The sequence below is a fragment of the Cetorhinus maximus genome, chromosome 2 (assembly GCF_964194155.1).
Source record: "Cetorhinus maximus chromosome 2, sCetMax3.hap1.1, whole genome shotgun sequence".
Taxonomy (NCBI): domain Eukaryota; kingdom Metazoa; phylum Chordata; class Chondrichthyes; order Lamniformes; family Cetorhinidae; genus Cetorhinus; species Cetorhinus maximus.
In genome coordinates, this window is record NC_135880.1 from 119,052,190 (window position 1) to 119,072,295 (window position 20,106).

The 20,106-nt window shown below is 40.6% G+C and overlaps 1 protein-coding gene across 1 annotated transcript in view; it reads right to left on the reverse strand.

Moving 5' to 3' along the window:
* The window catches only part of LOC144697119 (A disintegrin and metalloproteinase with thrombospondin motifs 19-like), a 538,939-nt gene extending 519,950 nt beyond the window's left edge, over positions 1 to 18,989 (reverse strand). The window contains exons 1-3 of the mRNA XM_078568954.1: positions 18,700 to 18,989; positions 17,971 to 18,416; positions 6,522 to 6,684 (exon numbers count right to left, since the gene is read on the reverse strand). Of these exons, the coding sequence (XP_078425080.1) occupies positions 6,522 to 6,684; positions 17,971 to 18,416; positions 18,700 to 18,763 (673 nt within the window). The 5' untranslated portion in view covers positions 18,764 to 18,989. The remainder of the gene's footprint in view (positions 1 to 6,521; positions 6,685 to 17,970; positions 18,417 to 18,699) is intronic.
* Between the last annotated feature and the right edge of the window lie 1,117 nt (positions 18,990 to 20,106).

Sequence of the window (20,106 nt, forward strand, 5' to 3'; positions counted from 1 at the left end):
TCTAGCAGCATCTGCAGAGAGGAACACAGTTAACGTTTCGATAAAAATATTTTTACTTAGTTCTGTTAAAGAGTCATACGGATTCAAAACGTTAACTGTGTTCCTCTCTGCAGATGCTGCCAGACCTGCTGAGTTTCTCCAGGTATTTTTATTTTTGTTTTTGATTTAGAAACAGTTCAGGCAATGATGAACGTTAGAATATCAGCAAGTATCAAGAGGCTGCAGCACATTTGTCTCCCAGCAGAGCTTTCAGTTTATAGTTGGCAGCTGAAAGACCACTCTAATATGAGTCAAGCTGGTAGCAAACTGATATTAACAACCACAGCGAATTAGTTTGTGGGCTGGGTCATTTTGTTGTCTTTGTTGAGGTAAATAACAATGATTGATTCCTTTGGGAAAGCGGAAAATAAAGTTGCCAGTGAAAAAAAGGAATGTCCATTCTGCTGTATACAGAAAGAAGAAGCAACATGGATTTATATACAGCCTTCCATTGCTTTAGCATAGCCAAAGTGTTTTATGGCCAACAAAGGACTTTTGAAGCGCAGTCACTGTTTTAATTAAGGAAACACAGCAATTTGCACACAGCGAGCTCCCAGAAATATAATGACTTCATGATCTGTTTTAATGGTGCTGTTTTAGGGATAAATATTTCCCAGGACAAGAGGAAGGACTCCCTTTCTATTCCTCGAAATAGTGACAGGACCTTTTATGTTCACCTGAGAAGGGAGATGCAGCTTCGGTTTAATGTTTCATCCAACAGAGAAGCGCTCTTTCAATTCTGCTTTTATACACTTATACTTTTATAGATTTTATACTCAAGTTTCTGGAGTGAAATGAGAAGACACAACCTTCTAATTCAGAGGTAATAGTGCAACAAATGAGACATAATTGACACTAACAGAAGGCAACACAGTAAAAAAGGGACATTGAAGGAAGACGTGTTATAATTATTGCCATCTTTAAGTCTCGGGGCTATTAGGTAGAAGGAGCCTTTGGTGAGACAGCAATAGAGACTTTTACATTACACCAGATCAGTCAAAAATTATGGGGGATCAATTCAATGGTTGTTTTAGTTTCCCCTACCACTTCTATTACCTAATGAATCAAAAACCAGACGTCATCACAGCAGACTGAATCAAGTCTACAGCAGGAGATTTTTTTTTTTGTTACGCATCTGGTGACTAACAGGACATTAATAACATTCAGGAGTCTCTATCACACAGCTAGCCAGCCAGAAACATTACAACTAGGCTGTAAATTGAAAGTCCAGTGTTTAAAGTACACTTTCATGCATCAGCAAGCATTCCCTAAATCAAACTTTATTTCAAAGGAAACCGTAACCTAACCATCAAACCACACTGTTCGAGGTAATCAAAAAGCAACCAGCTCACCTGTAGGCACAAAGTAATTAATGTCTGCAGTCAAATTTCTCAGGGAAAAGTTAAAGAAGTTCAAACTGCGTACAGTGTCATTATAAAGCATACAGTCCTACAAGTACTCAGCCCAATGAAGCTTTTGATGTTTATTGGCTTGGCTTTACCACAGAATAATTAAAATCCAGAGAAAAACGTCTTTGATCACCTTCACTTTCTCAGGTTTAGCACTATAATTAAAAAAGCTGGAAATCAATGTTTATTGGAGTAGGGGTTCTGAAGGGAGAGGAGGGGGGAAGGTATACTTATTCCCAATTTATTGATTTCTCTTTCCCTATGGATTCGACCAGTTTTTAAAAAAATAATGTTGTTAAAATTCATAGATCCTTCGAGGTAAACCCCATTCCTTTTGTCTTTTCCAACCTCTCTTTTATGTTTGTCAAACAAATGGCCATTTTCTAAAGAACTAGTTCAAGAAATGTCTGAGGAATCTACAAAGGGATTACTATGCAGGGCTGGGATGGTTTGGAATTGCACTGAATGTCTTGTAGCCAAAAGGTTATTATATCTTTATTTAAAATACTTCCTTTCATATGGTAAAGCAATTTTGGAATGTAGGAGGCCATTATCTAATTTAGGTTGATAATAGACATTAATATGGTAATAATTGCTATAATCACTATCCAAAATTATGTTATTATGCACTGATAAATGTCTTTCAAATAGCCACTCATGTAGATTAATCTTGTGATTTGTGTTCATGACAAAGGTTCTCTGTTCAGATCTTCTACCATTGTTTGGTTTCCCTGTTGGCAAGAACTGGTAAACACAACATTGTCCACTGTAAATGATTACATTCACAGCCTTTTTACTTCGAATTAGTCTTCGTATTGAAGCAAAAAGATAAAAGCAAAATACTGCGGATGGTGGAAATCCGAAATAAAAACAGAAAATGCTGGAAAAGCTCAGCAGGACTGGCAGCATATGTGGAGAGAGAAACAGAGTTAACTTTTTGAGTCCATATGACTTCTTCAGAGCTAAGAAGAGTCATACGGGCTCGAAACGTTAACTCTGTTTCTCTCTCCACAGATGCTGCCAGACCTGCTGAGCTTTTCCAGAATTTTCTATTTTTATTTCACATTGAAGCAGTTGGTCCTGGTTGTTATAAAGTTGTGAATTTGCACAAGTGGCACAGCATTTCAAAGGAAGATAAAAAATAACTAAATCAAAGGGCATTTTATTGGCCAGTCATTATCAAAATGAGTCATTATGAGTACACATATATCAAAGACACTTATGCAAATATAATTATGCTGAAACTAAAATCTATTGTGCTGGTGAAGGGTTATAACTATAGAGGTCAGAAAATGGCAGGGCTACGTACCAATTAAGATCTCTATCACTTCCCACTTCCCATCACAAAGGATTCAATAAGCTTTGATAATGCTGAAGTATTTGGTATGGTTAATAAACTACTTGCACATTCCACTTACTTTACATGGCCTCAAATGCTAGGAAGCACTCGGAATTGAATTGGGTAAGGATTTTTGTCTTTGGCAACCTCAATACACAGAATCATAGAGAGGTTACAGCACTGAAAGAAGCCATTTGACCAATTGTGTCCATGTCAGCTCTCTGCAATAGCAACTCAGCTAGTCCCACTATCCTGAAGAAGGGTTATACGGACTCAAAACTTTAACTCTGTTTCTCTCGCCACAGATGCTGCTAGATCTGCTGAATTTTTCCAGCATTTTCTGTTTTAGTTTCAGATTTCCAGCATCCACAATATTTTGCTTTTAGTCCCACTATCCTGCCCTTTCCCCATAGCCTCACATTTTTTTAAGACGCTTATCCAATTCCTTCATGAAAGTCCCAATTGTATCTACCTCCACCACACTCCAGGTCCTAACCACTTGTTACATGAAAATGCTTTACCTCATGTCACATCCTTCCTAAAGTACAATGTCCAAAATTGAACACCATGCTTCAGTTGAAGCTGACCTAGTGTTTTAGAAAGGTTCATCCTAATATGCTTGCTTTGTACCCTACGCCACTATTTATGAAGCCCAGGAACCCCCATCTGCTTTTTTAACCACTGTCTCAACCTGTCCTGCCACCTTCAACGATTTGTCCCTTACCAATCCTGGCTACCCACAGCATGTGGGCATATAGCCCTGCCGGCCCTCGATCCTGCCTTAGGGAAAGTGGCCTAGGGGCAGGATGGAGCCAGAGAATCTACACACAGGCTGGTGGTGCTATTTTCAGCACCTGCTCGCCTGTGTTCCTGACCTCAGCAGGGCTTATAAATCAGACTCATCATCTTTCTCATCTCCAAGCTTAAACTCACTGGTCAGTAATTGCTGGGTTCATCCTTACACCCTTCTTTTGTACTTCAGGGACCACTCTCATATCTACGGAAGATTGTAAGATTATGGTCAGTAGCTCTGCAATTTCCACCCTTACTTCCCTCAGCATCCTTGGATGCATGCCATTGGTCCTGGTGACTTATCAGTATTAAGTACGATAAGCTTTTCTAATGCATTCATTTGATCAATTTTTAGCACATCCAGTTTCTCATTAACCCCCCTTTCAATATGACTTTGGCAGCATCTGCTTCCCTGGTAAAGACAGAATGCAAAATGCTAATTTAATACCTTAGCCATGCCCTCTGCCTCCATGCTCCCTTCTTGGTCTCTAATCAGCCCCACTCCTCCTCCTCCTACTTTTTTTTTACTATTTATATGCTTATATAACATACTACACAGGAGTAAAGTCTAAAGATCGTCCCCTGTTCTTTTGATATCAGTCTGAGCAAAAATATGCTGAAGTGCATATAAAAGAAAGGGAATAGAGCAATCACATGTGATTGTCCTAAAGTCACAGCCCTACAATCGGTTAACTTGAGTTCTTTTAAATATACCTCATCTGTGCTTTACAGCCTATGGTTCGATAGAAAAATGTGAACTACATAATACTTACTACATCACAATCTCTACTATGCCTATCAATGAGCAAAGATTTTGTGTACAGTTTTAATCTAACCTACCTAGTGGGAAACCAACAGGATCAGATCAGTCTCCCAGTCTATACCCTGCCCAGTTTTAATTACCATTGAATTTATTAGCAAATAAAATGAAGCAGTGTGTAAAATAGACAGCAATCTGATTCTGTCAATTTCTCAATGGTCAGTTCAGGTTAAAATGACCTCCATCTTTCTTTCAATTCTCCAAGGCCATTAGCTTCAGTATCTCTCTTGTAAATCTAGCCAACAATTACCAGTTTTACCTTTAACAGTTCCACCCTAAGGAATACTCCTTATTCCTTTATTAATGTTTTGGCCTCACTATTTTCACAGACCATAAATAAAACTCCCCCATCACCTTCATTACTGAAGCTTCCTCCAAGAACTGTGAGGAAAAACTTCAACTTTGGCAGAGGTACAGAACAGATAATAGTGAAGTGGTTGCTCACTACATGCTCTGCCTCATTATTTTCTCCATGGAAACCAATGGAAAGAAAACCCAGGGAAGATATATCTGCGGCTGTCCTTCTGCACCCCACTGAAGTTGGATTTTATCCCTTAAGTTTCTTCTTCCATGCTACACTTCATTTATGCTTAGTAATTCTCTAAAATGTCCAAGCTTATTCAAAATCACCTCTCTTGGACGCCCTGAAATCTGATAAACAACCTCTCTTATATGTCTAGCCTTCAACCTCCACTATTCAATCCTGGTCATTTTAATGGATGATGTTTCCTTGGTCTCAGCAATTCAGGAACATCTAGTTGTATGGACTCCTTGATTATCTGTCTATACTTGTATGTATAACCTTCAATCTTATTTTTTTAGACATTTACCAGGTAGCTAATCGAAAGAGTGTTAATTACATAGAAGTTACAGCACAGAAACAAGCCACGCAGCCCACTGGTCTATGCCAATATAAAAGCAAAATCTGCAGATGTTGGAAATCTGAAATAAAAACAAAAATGGATCTATCCTATCGCTGACCTCCTATCCAGCTTCATCTGCTCCACTCCCCTTCAAAACAGTATAAATTTCATCACGTATCTACTTCTCTTTAGCTCTGAAGAGTCATATGGACTTGAAACGTTAACTCTGCTTCTCTATCCACAGATGTGTCAGACCTGCTGAGTTTTTCCAGCATTTTCTGTTATTTTGGTCTATGCTAATGTTTGTGAGCCCCACAAGCCTGCTCCCACCATACCTTTTCTAACTACTTTTGATAAAATTACATTCTGGAGTCAATTTTTGGGGGTTGGGGGTGGGGAGGGCAGGCAAGAAAGTGCAGTAATGGTCTCAGTAAGAACAGCCATGATCTTATTGAATGGCAGACCAGGTTCAAGGGGACAAATGGCCTACTCCTATTTCTTATGCTCTTATTTTTTTGAAGTTTGGTGTAAAAAAACTGTCAGTGCTGTGCCAGTCTCAGGTAGCTGGTCCAGAAAGAAGTCTATGATTAATGAAGAGATTAGACCTGTCATGTCTATACAGGTCTATAAGTGTATCAGCAGAGTGCAAAATTCTTCAGGACAGAAAGGATGAAAAGAACAAGGAGGGAGAAATTTGATGGCAGACAGAGATGCATCTTCAATCTTCTTGCTTTTCAAGTCTTCTAATGATCTATTTATTCCCTGCCCCTGAAATGTTATGCATTAATGCTTCTTCGTCACACATTACTAATACTTCAATGTATATTTTCATAAAAGAAACATTGATGGACGGGACCGGCCAACAATAATTTATTATATCTGGGATTATAGAATTATTAGTAACACTGATTAGATTTAACCCTAGAAACAGGTGATCCTTTATACCTTTCTGTTTGCAGTTTTGGGATCCAAGCAAATACTGAAATCAAAATAGTAGTATCACTCCTGAGCCATAAGAAAACAAAATTAACAGATGTAAAAGCTGCACTCATTAACTAGAAATTACAGTTGGCAATATTAGCAAATGAACTCTTAACATGTCTGAATGACGTTCTAAACTTGAATGACATTCCCCGATTCTTGTCTGCTGATATTGCAAAGCGTAATTTCTAGGCCAAGCTATGCTGACCTTCAAAAATGTGTTTCTATAGTGAGTCCTTCGACACAAAGCCTCAATGATCCATTGAAAAAATGTATACCTGTATAAACGCCACACAATGGTTGCGATGCCTGTTTTTCTGCTGATTTTTCATCCATTGACCTTTTCCTTCTGTATACGCGATGAGCATATCCTGTTACAGCCAGGGTGTGATTCAGAGGTTCAATAAATATAAATTCTTCATTAATCTGAATAAATCCCATCTAGAAAATTTAAAAAGGAAAAAAAAAAGTTCAAAATCTACTTTTTCAGTACCCGTGAATCTATTACTATTGCACATTTTAGACGAGCTGCATTGAATATGATTGGGTGGTAATGCATGTCAGATTCCCGTCATTTCAACGCTGAGTCTTAGGCTTGAATCTAATCTAGACAAACAGGATAAAGGTCTCCTTCTCTATGGGAGCTGTTACGGATCACAGGTTAAATAAGTTTGCACGGCCTGAATTTGCTTCTCAATGCACACAAGTCTGTGGCATAAAATTGTCCTGAAATTGAAATGCCACACTGGAGCAGTAGGAGGTGTTCTTCTGGAGCTTGGATGCATCAGGACAATGAAAGAGAATTCTCCCTTTCAGTTGACCCATGTCATACATGACCTGCATTGCCTTGATTCTGTCAAAGGATGACAAGTGGGAAAATGTTGCATTCTCCAGCTTGTTAATTCCCCACTTTGATGGATAAACTGGCATTCTCCACTTTATTTCCCAGGCTGATCACAAACTTCAAGTAGCCCACACAGTAATCTTTCAAACTGTCTCCTTCAATTCTCAGAACGTACAGCAAGATCAACGTAGCACAATAGCATTATCAACAGCAGCAAAATAAAACCTAGCCACTATTTAAATAGCCAAGCTACAAAAGCCATTTCTGTCAATAATGTGACATGGTAACATAATAACCTATGAAATACATAAAGAGCATATATACATGATTTGTAATAGTCACTGTTATGGCCATCAATTCCAAGAATTTCAAGATGACTGTTTTTGGCCACCATGATTAACAAAGAGTTAAAGGATTTAAAGCATGAAGTTCTGTACCACCACAGAAATAAAATGACATTTACTTAACAGTTCAATTACAAAAAATAAGCCTACTTCTGAACTAAAAGACTAATTACGAAGAATAGATAATTTTATTGGAAAAATCAAGATGTTTCAACTTATTTTTTATTATTGTTATAATATCTCAATTTATCTTTTATTTCTACCTTCCCAACATCATGTTGTCTTTCTCCAGTTATAAATGTATGACCTCCCACAACAATCAACATTGATGTTCTTTATTAACTCACAGCAAGCATGCTGTTTAGGACCTTGGTGCTGATATTTTTCCCCCTCATTAAGTTTTCTGGTATTCTACTGTCAAACATTTCATCTAGAGATCCATCCAGCAACCGATGAAATTCAACTCTTAGAAATAGCTAAACATGAATGGTAGGCTGCATTTTGAACTCCTTTTCCCCCAATGGACTGTATGATCGACTGCCATATCTGTAGTGCCACTGAGAAGTAATTATTCTGCATTTCCAAAGACCATTCCAGAATTAATTCAATTCGTGAGTGCAATGTTGATTGTGGCTGAAGGTCACTAAGGCAATGTATTATGCACATGAACTTGTCCCTTGCAGAGTACATACAGTATGAATAGAAAGCACCACTTTGCATTATTTTGGGAAAGGTACAGATATGATACCGCAGTCACCAGAGGAACATAAATTTTAAAAATATACCAAAGTTAACCACTGGGTGGTGAATTCTGTAGCCAAGATTTACCAAAACTTGTACCATGCATTGAACTGGGAGGGGGGTGGGAAATCAGCCAATGGAGCCTGCTTGGTCAGGTTGAAAAGTAAATTGCAATTAACTTGCAACAGTTTTGATTTCCACGCTAGATTTTTATACTGTATCATTCCAACTTACAGTGATATTCATAACAACACCATCTATTAAGCAGACTATTCAATTTAGATAAGTCTTCTTTCAGAGATCAGAGGCTGTACTTCTATCTCTATAGGTCTTCCATTTTGGACCATGACTTTGAGTCCCCCATGTGGACTTGCAACAGTCTCGCCACACATCCAAAAAAAAGTTAGCAGAATTGTGCAGGAAGGAATGGAAACAAAAAATACCGTTTATAGCCTGTGAGTTAATTTTACAAAGGTCAAAATTGCCAAGCATGATGGGGTCACTTCAGACTGCCTTTGCCTTGCATCAGCACATGAGTCTTGGAGGGGGATAATGGCCTCAAATGAGCTTGGTAGGCTTTACTATCCAGTTAACATTGACAATGAAACCAGCTCCATTTTGAAAGCCCAACATTGGATAATTTAAATTCAGTTAATTAAATAAATCTGGGATAAAAAGCAATTATCCATAATTGTGACCATGAAACTGTTGGATTGTGGTAAAAATCCATCTAATTCATTCATTCCTTAAGTGCTGCACTTTTGGAGGTGCCGTCTTTCGATGAGATATTAAACTGAGGCTCCATCTGCCGGCTTTGGTGGATGTAAAATATCCCATAGCGCTACTTTGAAGAAGAACAGGGGTGTTATCCCAGTGTCCTGCTCAGTCATGGGATGCACAAGTGCAGGGGTTCCCCAAATAGCTTTTGTAGGGTTTGGGCTGAGAATGGCTCCGACCTCCCCTCAAGCCTGCAGCAAGTCAATGTGAACTGCATGGCCATAACCAATATTTACCCCGTGTTTCTCAAGAGGCAGGACAAACTTACTGTCAATCCAACAAATAACACTCAGATATTAATATTCTGTTAAAACACTTGAAATAAATTACAAATTTCTTTAATTTTTTTTCCGTGTTTAAAAAAAGGTAATAATTTTACTGGCCAAAAACATGGTGGGTGGTGGGGGGGGATTTTAACCGTGGTGCACTGTTCCTGATTGCAGTATTGGAAGTGGGCGCCACTTCCACTCTCTTGCTTTTTGCCGGTTCACACATGATTCCAATTAAAATTTAAAGTGCTGGCACTGTACACAGGAGACACATGCAAACATGCGACATGGGAAGCTTTTCAGTGGTGAAACCTGCCTTCAACTGACAATGCACTAGATACAGGCGGACCATAAAGGAGGCTCCTGGATAAACAGGGAGGCTCTTCATCATGGCCACAACTTCCCTGCTCAAACTCGTTGCTTTTAACATAACACCTCTTGAGAGCACTAAGGTGGCACTGGTGTTTTACAAATTTCAGTTTCACTTGTAAATAATCCACACTACATTGGTTTCATTTTATTCATATGTGCATCATTATTTGTTGAGATTAGCTTAGTCAGAGAGCTATATGTACTGGCATATTTCATGGCTGGCATGCATTTATGGTTACAGGGGAGTTAGGGACATTTATCTTTATTGTGGAAAAAAATGATGCATTATTCTTTCACTCTTTATTGAATGTTTATGTTAGTGTCCAGTGTTGTTCTCACCACTCTGTGGGACATCGCTGAACTTGCTGGCTCAGCTGGCCCTCCTTTTATGTATTGTAAAGAACATTGCCTGAGATCACTCTCAGTGGGGCTAATCAAAATATTGTAGGTGAATCAAAGACCTGTAAGGACTCTGCCAGCCAACACCCTAAAATGGACACACCTGTGGACAGCACTGACTCTGCCCTTTAGGCCCCTCATTTTCTTACCTTGACTGACTGTCCCACCACCCTCACCACACCCAGGATGTCAGCCAAGCCCTTCTCACTTCACTCCTCCATGCCCCCATCCCACGCCACAGCACCCTCCTCCCCCACTCCTGACTCACCCTTGCTGGTCCGGAGCCTCCATGCAATTTGTCATTCTCCTGCTCCCCTCCCCTGTGCCGCAGAGTTCAATATGAAAAACCGCTAACCTCAGACACAACTGCACAAAGCCGGCTGTTGCACCCACCTTTAAATGAACATACACCAAGTACCACGAGATTCTTGTGGGGCGCAGACTTAATCTCGAAGGTAGGACGCAATTACAAAACATTTTAATATCATTAGTATTCATGCATGCAAATGTTTTACAAGTAGGAACCCACCATGGGACAGCATGAGGCCTGATCTGCCACAATTATGGCCTGATTTTAAAGACATAACAATTGGTGCACAGTCAACACATGCCCAGACTCAATGTTAGCCCAATATTGGGTCTTACTTAGATAAAGGCAAAATACTGTGGATACTGGAAATCCAGCTTCACCTGTTCCAAACCCCCTTTAGCAGTATATATTTCACCATTTTTATTTCTCCTAGTTCTGAAGAAGAGTCACACAGAATCGAAACATTAACTCTGTCTTTCTCTCCACAGATGCTGCCAGACCTGCTGAATTTTCCCAGTACTTCTTGTTTTTGTTGGGTCTCATTGAATTAATTGAATGAGCTGCCATGGCCTGTCGTGCCTTTACAGGCAGTTTGTCCACTTCATATAGATTAATGTCAGGCTGGTTGCCTTGCCTGTAATAATTTTCTTATTACAATATATGCCACGCCATGAACAAAGACTGAAAATGGACTCGCAATCCTTCTACAAGACTATAAAGACTGTTACCACAGCCACTGTTGAGTAAATTCAATGAAGTTTTGTTGATGGTTCAATATCCACACAAAGCTCCATTTTCTCTGTTCAGAAAATAATGCAAAGCTGGTAGTATAGCTCAGTTCTGCTAGTTTCCATCACTTAAAACAAGTACCAGTCTGAAAATCACATACTTTGTGAAACAACAACCTTAGTTAACACTCTGTGAATTACGAGACAGTTGTCCAGCTGAGACAAAAAGTCGAGCAATTTATGTTCATTTGCTTAATATTCTTCATACAGGATTTCAAAACATATTCTATCCGCTATGTAGGACAAAATATTAGCCTGTTATTTTTGATAATGCATTGAAGGAAAAGTCACAACCTTGTACATTTGTGAATTTAAATTGACACCTTACATAACTACAGTTATAGTATTAACTGGTACTCAGTTTTGTAGAGTATATTAATATATCATGGAATACAATAGTTTATGCAAGATTTGCAAGGGAGAATTATAAAAGCTTCAATTTTAGGGAAGAACTAACTGAAAAACAGGACAATTGTTATGTACAGCATTCCATTTCCTGAGTGGATGCCAAGTGAGAGACCAAAAATCTGTCGGCCAGCCTTAAATATATTCAACAATGGAGCATCCACAAGTCTCTGGGGTAGACAATTCCAGAGATTCAGAAGTCTTTGAGCAAAGAGGTAGCTGAAGTTTCTCCTCATCTAAATCCTGAATGATCAGCCCATGCTCTAGATTCCCCAGCCAGGGGAAACAACATCTCAGCGTCTATCCTATCAAGCCCCTTCAGAATCCGATATGTTTTGACAAGATCACCTCTCATTTTTCTAAGCTCTGGAGTGTGCAGACCCAATTTACTCAGCCTCTCATAGGACAATACTATCATGCCAGGAACCAATCTAATGAAGCTTTGCTGCAACACCACAAGTATACCCTTCCTTAGATATGAAAACTAAAACTATGCACAGTACTTCATGCGTGGTCTCACCAAAGTCTTATACAACTGCAGCAAGACTTTTATTCTTGTAATCCAATTCCCTTGCAATAAAGGCCAGCTTGCCATTTGCCTTCATAATTGTCTGCTGTACCTGCATGTTAATTGTGTGTGTTCCTTATGTGATTGCACCCAAGTCTCTCTGAATACCAACATTTCAAGTTTCGCTCCTTTATAAAAAAAACTGTTTTTCTATTCTTATTACCAACGGGAACAACCACACACTTCCCCACATTACACTCCATCTGCTACCTTGTTGTCAACTCGCTTAACAAGTCTATTACTCTTTGCAGTCTCTTTGTGTCCTCCTCACAGCTTACATTCTTCCCACCTTTGTCTCATCAGCAAACTTGGATACATTACTCTCAATCTCTTTGTCTAAGTCATAATATCAGTTGTAAATAAATGAGGCCCCAATACAGTTCCTTGCAGCACTCTAGTCACAGCTTGCCAACTTGAAAATGCCCCATTTATCCCAACTGTCTGCTTCCTGACCGTTAACCAATCATCCATCCATGCTAATATATCACCCCTAATTCCATGCATCATTATCTTGCATAACATGTTTTGCGGCATCTTATCGAATATCTTTTGGAAATTCAAGTATACTACCTCTACTGAATCCCCTTTATTTACCTTACCAGTTACATCCTCAACAAATTCCAATAAATAAATCAAACACAAGTGCCCTTTCATAAAATCATGTTGACTCTGTCTGATCATACGATGACTTTTATGGTGTTTTGTTAAGACTTCCTGTAAAGGAAGACTTTCTTTTCTCTCTCCCACCTTTCTCACTGGGGCCATTTTGGAATCTAGGGAATTTTGGAAAATCATAACCAAGGAATCCACCAACTCTGCAGCTCTCTTTTAGAACCCTAGATTGTAGGCCATCAAGCCCTGGAGATTTGTCTGTATTTAATCCAAGTTCTCCAATACTTACTCTCTACTAATATTAATTACCTATTATTATTCCCTTGATTACCATTGCACAATGTTCAACATCATTCACAACTCTTCTGATACCGAAGTAATCAGTGTCCACATGCAACAAGACCTGAACAATATTCAGCCTTGGGCTAATAGGTGGCAAGTGACATTTGAACCACACAAGTGGCAGGCAATGACCATCTCCAACAAGCGAGAATCTAACCATCTCCACTTGGCATTCAATGGCATTACCATCACTGAATGCCCCAGTAACAACATCCTGGGGGTTACCATTTGATCAGAAACTGCACTGGGCCAGCCATATAAATACTGTGGCTTCACAGGTTACTCTGATGTTATGCAAATAGTAACACCTCTTAACACACTCGAACCAACCATGACTAGCACTAAAACTTTCCAAATGTGAACTCATTCTTTAAGTCATCATATAGGCTTTTAACTTTCTTTTGTTGGCCACAATGCTAAGAGTCACATTGCGTTGGTTTTGGTCTTCAATCCAGAATGCCGAGAGTCCTTCCATATTTTCCATGATTCTGCTTCTAGTATGACTTAGCTTGATAGCACTTAAAGGTGTAGCACTTTGTGCAATTTGTTTGATTTTGTCAGCATTACTACAAATTGCTCTTGCCATTAGAGTAGCCCAAGCACTCTCCCACTATCAACTGCTTGATCTCTGGCCTCAAAACGTTGTAAAACCAAAATGAACAGATGATTGCAGAGTCAGTCGTCCAGGCTGAGTCTCAAAGTTTCCCTTTCCCCCTGAAAAGAACCAAGTACTTTTCACCGCAACAAGCCACTGAGCCATAGACAAAAAGGTTACCTCGATGAAACACCTGTTAAAGCTAGATGCAACTAGCTAAAAATGAGGACTTTATATTTTTTCTGCATATTGGGAGGTGACACTGAATGCCCGTTATGGCAGGTGCAGTAGCATTGTGGTTAAGCTACTGGACTAGTAATCTAGAGGCCTGATTAATGATCTGGTGACGTGAGTTTAAAACACACCATGCAGCTGAGGAATTTAAGTGTAGTTAATTAATTAAATAAATCTAGCATTAAAAAGCTAGCATCAGTACTGATGACCATGAAACTACTGGATTGACGTAAAAATCTGATTCACTAATGTTCTTTCGGGAAGGAAATCTGCCATCCTTACCTGGTCTGGTTTATTTGTGACTCCAGACCCACAATGTGGTTGACTCTTAACTGCCCTCTGAAATGACCTAACAAGCCATTCAGTTATCTCAAGAGAAATTCGGGATGGGCAGTAAATGCTGCCCTTGCCAGCGAGGCCTTCATTCTATGAATGAATAAAAGCAAAGGCAAGGACACCAAAGGGATGAAACTGGTTTACACTGAACCTTATCTCCTTTCCACTGACATTCACAGAACCATAATTCAAACTTTTTTGGAGACTCAATTCCTATTCTCACTGTTGCTTTTAGTTGATTTAAAATTAAAACTCTTGGCAATGTTTTCCAAGTCAATGGAAAATAAGAGTGACTGCATCGAAAAATCACCTGCAGATTCGCTACAAGCCCATTTTGTGCTGATGGCTTAGACCAATTTCAACACCCTGTCCCCCATCCCTGACAAGGATGCTGCCAGGGAGGTTCAATTCAAACAAATGAGGGCACGCAGTAATATTCACTTTGGTCCAGTAACACAAGACATTGCAGCCATCCTAGGCAGAGATCTGTCTCGCCCCCAGAACATGGTCGCAATGCCATAAAAACTTTAATGATCTGACAGGCTCAGTCAAGGTAAGAATTATTTCTTATGATGTCTCCTTCCCTAGATCTCACACCTTGTCACATCATTTCTCTCCCCACCCCGCCCCAAGCACTCCTATCCCTCTCTCCACCTACTTATAGTCTAAAAAGCAATGAGAATTAAGCCTGCCCTCCTATTTTCAGCCACACTATCAGCAGCTGCTGTTGCCATCACATGCAGGGACATCCAAAACATTGCTGTAACCTGGTTGCACAGGAAAAGCTCTGCATTTTTCTGGTAATTGCAAGCAAACTTTACCATTCGGCCACCTTCCTTCTCTGTGCTACCTCTCCGTCATGTGCATTGCTTGCCACACCTCATACTCATCATGCCCACATCAGCATATTTCATTCAAATTAACAAGCCATTGGTGCAGCCACATGCTAATAAGCATGCTTCTTTCTGCAGGACATGTTGACACACCACACTCAAGGGAATGTGAACAGAAAGAGGCAGCTTCCATTCAGGTGCTCAGTTCCAATGAGCAGGAAGCCCAGGAGATTTTGGGCAAAGACCTTCATTGTAGCAGAATAGATAGACAGTTAGAAAGGTGGGGACCCCAGGATCTTTGCTTTATTTTCTTTTCTTATATCTATCCTTAATGTGCAGCTCTTTCAGGGAGCTGACCAAACTGGGGACACCTTGTCACTCCATGTCTGAAGGATCCTATCCTGACCAGTACTTGCTATGTATTGCTCCTTATTTCTATTTGTAGGGCTCACTGCAGAGTGGGTGCCTGCTGTAGAAGATGAGCTTTGCCAACCTGCACCATCACCTGGCCCTGCTTCAAACAGCACCAGCACCGAGATTAGCACTCAGGCTGAATAAATAGTCAGTTAGAGAGCTCTACACAGGATAAAGTTCACATCACAAGTGAGCAGGAGTTGGCAGTGATAGAAAGGGGAGTGAAGAACACAGCTGATCAGAGAGTGTCCAGGTCCAAACACTGCTGAACAGGGCGGAGATGTAAACGTCAATGTCCCAGCTTGATCTTTTAAGAACAGGATCTAGGAATTACACCAGCAAATGATGGGTGGATCACAACTAAGGGAATGGAGGAACCCACATCTAGCAAGTGTACCATTCTAGTGCAAGGAACATTTTCTCTGCAGTGTACTATGGTGCATGTAGTCATCGAGGGCTGCCCTTATCAAACTACAACCATGTGTGCTCTGGCCTCCATACCTCCACCAGTCTTGAGAAGTGGTACAGCATGGACAGACTGGGAATCAATTGAATAGTGCCTTTGATTAGGTCATAGATCTGCTGCAGTTTGTTTCTCAAGCAAATCACAGAGAGCAGATTGTCAAATAAAGACCCATGCAATCCACAGGTAGCCAAGTCCCTTGTGGATTATAAGGATTTCGTCACTCATGAATCCCACCTCATTTTTCCCATTGTGTATCCATAATGTGGTTCGTACTTCAATTATTTAATACAGTACTATATTCCAGCCATGTACAATATCATACAATCATGGAGCACTAATTAACTTATCTACTAAACAAATCAAATGCAATGAATCATTTAGAATCATATATTACAATAAAAATTACTGTCAATGTTACTGTACAAACACTTAAAAGGCAACAAATTAATTTCTGGAGTTAACCCATTTGGAATAAACAGCTGGGAGGAATTTGATCAAAGTGTATTTAGTGCTCACACGTTAACCACCCATAGAAGCTTATACTCCATTATTTATTAACTTTGGTACAAAAACCGAAAACACCAGAAACGTACACCAAGTCTAAAAGGAAAAGGCATAGAATATTTGAAAAATCAACAAAGGCACTCCCCACTGAGCTGGACAACGGTGGAGTGGCAGTGCAAGATAATGTGGTTGACCGTGTCAAAGGCTGCACAGAGGATGAGGAGGCACTGTGCATCACAATCATAGGGATGTCATTTGTGACTTCAATTAGGGCTGTGGCAGGGTGAGAAACCTAACTGGAGAAGTAGTTACAATAGGCATGGATTTGGGAGGCAACAATACGTTCAATAACACTAGAGAGAAAATACAAAATGCATACTGGGAGTTAATGACTTGCGAATAGGAAACAACTTCTGATGCAACGCGATAATTAATTCCTGCTCCACTGTTTTTGTGCTATGCTGCCATTTAATTTGAGGTCTGCAAGGCACTGGTCCGCGATTCATTACGCTTTAACAATGCTGAAGACAACTCACAAAGCACATGCACACCTGCATGCCTGTACACAGATACACAACAGAATACAAGGTATTGCAAATTGTATTCAGGTACATTGCCTAGAAGTAGTGCAATACTCTGAGGTGAATGTTACTGAAAGTCGGAAATATTTCCAAACAGGCACAAACCATAAAATGTTTAGCAAATGAGTGAAACAAAATGCAATTGCAAAACCGCTATACCGAACATTCTGCCAAGCACGAGAAGTAATGATTCTGAATGAATGACTTCGGATGAGGTTTATTGGAAACCTCACAATACATCCTGGTTCGCAGTTTACTCGAGAAGTTTTTTTTACATAAAAATAAATCTCATTCCACGATTACGTTTCTGAGGTTTACAACGGGATTCCTGGAATCATACAGTATTTGGAAAGGTTTTTTTCGATGCAAAGCCAACGCGCGTGCAGTTGGATCATCCTGCCTGGATTCCGGGAACCCACGATCCGTCACACGCACGCCTCCTGCCGGCTCAGTCTGGAACAACCGCAGCAAATCGAGGAGTTTCCAACTCGCTGGCCAGCCCCGTGCCTTCTCTGCAAGTTTCTCAGGTGGGCAGCCATCCCAGCCCAGCTGTTACACACGCCTGCATTATTAATGATTTTATGATGCTGAAAAATAATCCTTACTCTTTACATTTCAGATTCGAGATGATTAGCATTTTGAAAAAAAATGGAAAGAAATGCATTTGAAAGCGTTAGTCACTAAATAACTCATTTAAAAAAAATGAAACTCACAAATGCAACATGACACGAGCGACAGGGAAAAATACAAGAGCAGGGATTGCCAAGGTGGAGTTTTGGAAAAAGGAAGCATATTCAATTTTATCCCAGAAACAGGGAGCCAGATTGAAACATTGCTGAAATCAAATTGCAAATGGGCTGCTGCAATTAGCAACATTATATCATTTTGTTTTAAATCTGAAATATTCGCTCAGAAGCATTGCACAATTCAAAGGTGAGAAGCAGCAAGAGGGAGTGAGCAGAAGAAAGTGGCATCTGACAGTTGTGTCCTTACCAGTCCCCCGCAGGTGCTGAAGGAGGCGAGCGAGCCCCGAGAGTTGTGCACGTAGCCGCTGTAGTAGCAAGCGTGCTCGGCTCGATACAAATGCACCGAGGTGTGGTGGCGGCCCCGCCGGTTGTGCACCGTGAAGCTGCCGGAGAGGAAGCGGCTGTCCCGCCTCAGGCTCAGGTAAAGCTCTCTGCCAAACGCCGGGATCTTCAGCTGCAGGGTCGGGGGAGAGGAGGACAGGGGCGATGAAGCGGCTGGGCTGCCGCGGCCGACAGCGGGCGGGCCAGGAGGTTGCAGCTCCCGCGGGTAAAACTCCTGGGACTCGTACTCGTCTACATTGGAGATGGAGCGGACTTCCCGCGATGTGGAGCCGGGCTCGGCTCCGGCCCCCAGGCCGGTCTGCAAAACGGCTGGGAAAACGATCTCGGATTCCTCTCGGAAAGTCTCGAGACCTGCGTGAAGGGAGAGAAAAAAAAGTCTAATTAATGGATTTTTTTTAAAAAAAGAAATAAATAAGGCTCATCAAATTTTACCTCAAAGAAACACAAGATTTTTAGCCAAGCGGTCCAAGTGGAAATACCACAGCATTTCAGTGTCAAAACATCTGGAATAGAAACTTTTTTTTTCCAAAATTCAGTGGTTTGTGGGATGAAACTCTGAGATTTGTGTAAAAATATATATTTTTTAAAAATATCCTGGCTGAATATAAAGCATTCTTCAAAAAAGTTACTGTACCTGAAACTATTGCATCCGTGATATGCAGTAGATACAAAATATAGAAAATGTAGCTCTGGAGCATTCTTGTATTCCCTCAGTGTCCTGTATTAAATATAAAAGTTAATTCTTGCTACTATATGCAACAACAAAAAAACCCTCTTTGGTATGAAAATGAAAAGGGTGAGGCGCTGGCTGCTTCTAGATTTTCTATATATTTTTGTAACTGAAGGAAGGCTGCTCGTACAGTAATGTAAACTTGTACTCGTCTGAGAGCGGCTACTTCTCTCTCTCTCTCTCTCGCTCTGTCCCTCACATGGTTTGAGTTTCCGAATGAATGAATTCGAGTCCCGCGGAGCCGAGCTCACCACACACACACAGCAAGGGCTTCCCCCAAACTGCAGCCCAGCCCTGATTGGTTACAGTAACTCAGTGCGCGTGTACTTGCGTGTGTGTGTATGTATCTTAATACATAGATAAATCCCATTTCCCTAAAATATTTTATATATGTATTATGTACGATTATACTAGATATGTTATTAGACTATTGAGATAAAGTGCCCAAAAACAAACAAGGGCGCGAGATTATTCGCAATGGAACAGAAGTGGGCAGAATTTTAACATTTGTCTTTTTTTTGTTGTTATAACCATTGTAGTGCACAATAACAACATGAAAAGAACGAAGGAGCATTGCATTGGTTACACTTAATAGTCGTGGGGGAGTGATGTGGAGGCTGGAATGGACATAAAGACATTAGTGGCAGAGCAAAGGGACATTTTTGCCTTCTGAATATTAGCAGATCCAATTAAAAAAAATTTACTTGCTGCTGTGACAAGCGCACATACTTTCAGTAAGTGAATATATTTTTGAGTTAGCTGTGGCACCATGGCAGGATGATTGATATGTTGTCAAATCCCATAACTAGAGTCAAGGATTCATGGGCTGTAATTTTAACAAAGCCCACCTGTAAAAAGAAAGTGTGTTTGTGGCGGCCACTCATTTTATGCTCCAGTGTAATTTTACTTTAGGGGTGGAATTTTACAGTCCCCCGGCCATGAGTTTGAAGGCAGCAGAGGTTGTAAACTGCAGCAGTTGGCTTGCCCACCACTTACCCAACCGCCCCAACCTGTCTCCCATTTTACTGGGGTGTGGTGGAAGTGGCAGGAGGCCCACCCACCCTTGGGCCTATTGAAACCCTTAAATGGCTAATTAAAAGTCACTTAAGTGCCTCATCCCACCCCCACAGCTATTTCACTCACAGGCCCTACCCAGGCGGGTAACCCGACAGTTTTTACTGGGCAAACTGCAAACTGGTATTGAGCTGGGGGGGGGTGTAGAACTGCATTTGGGGGTCGCCTGTGCCCCAAGAAGGTCATGTTCCCCTTTAACCCTACCCCCTGCCTCCTTTCAAATGCAGCTCCTCACCC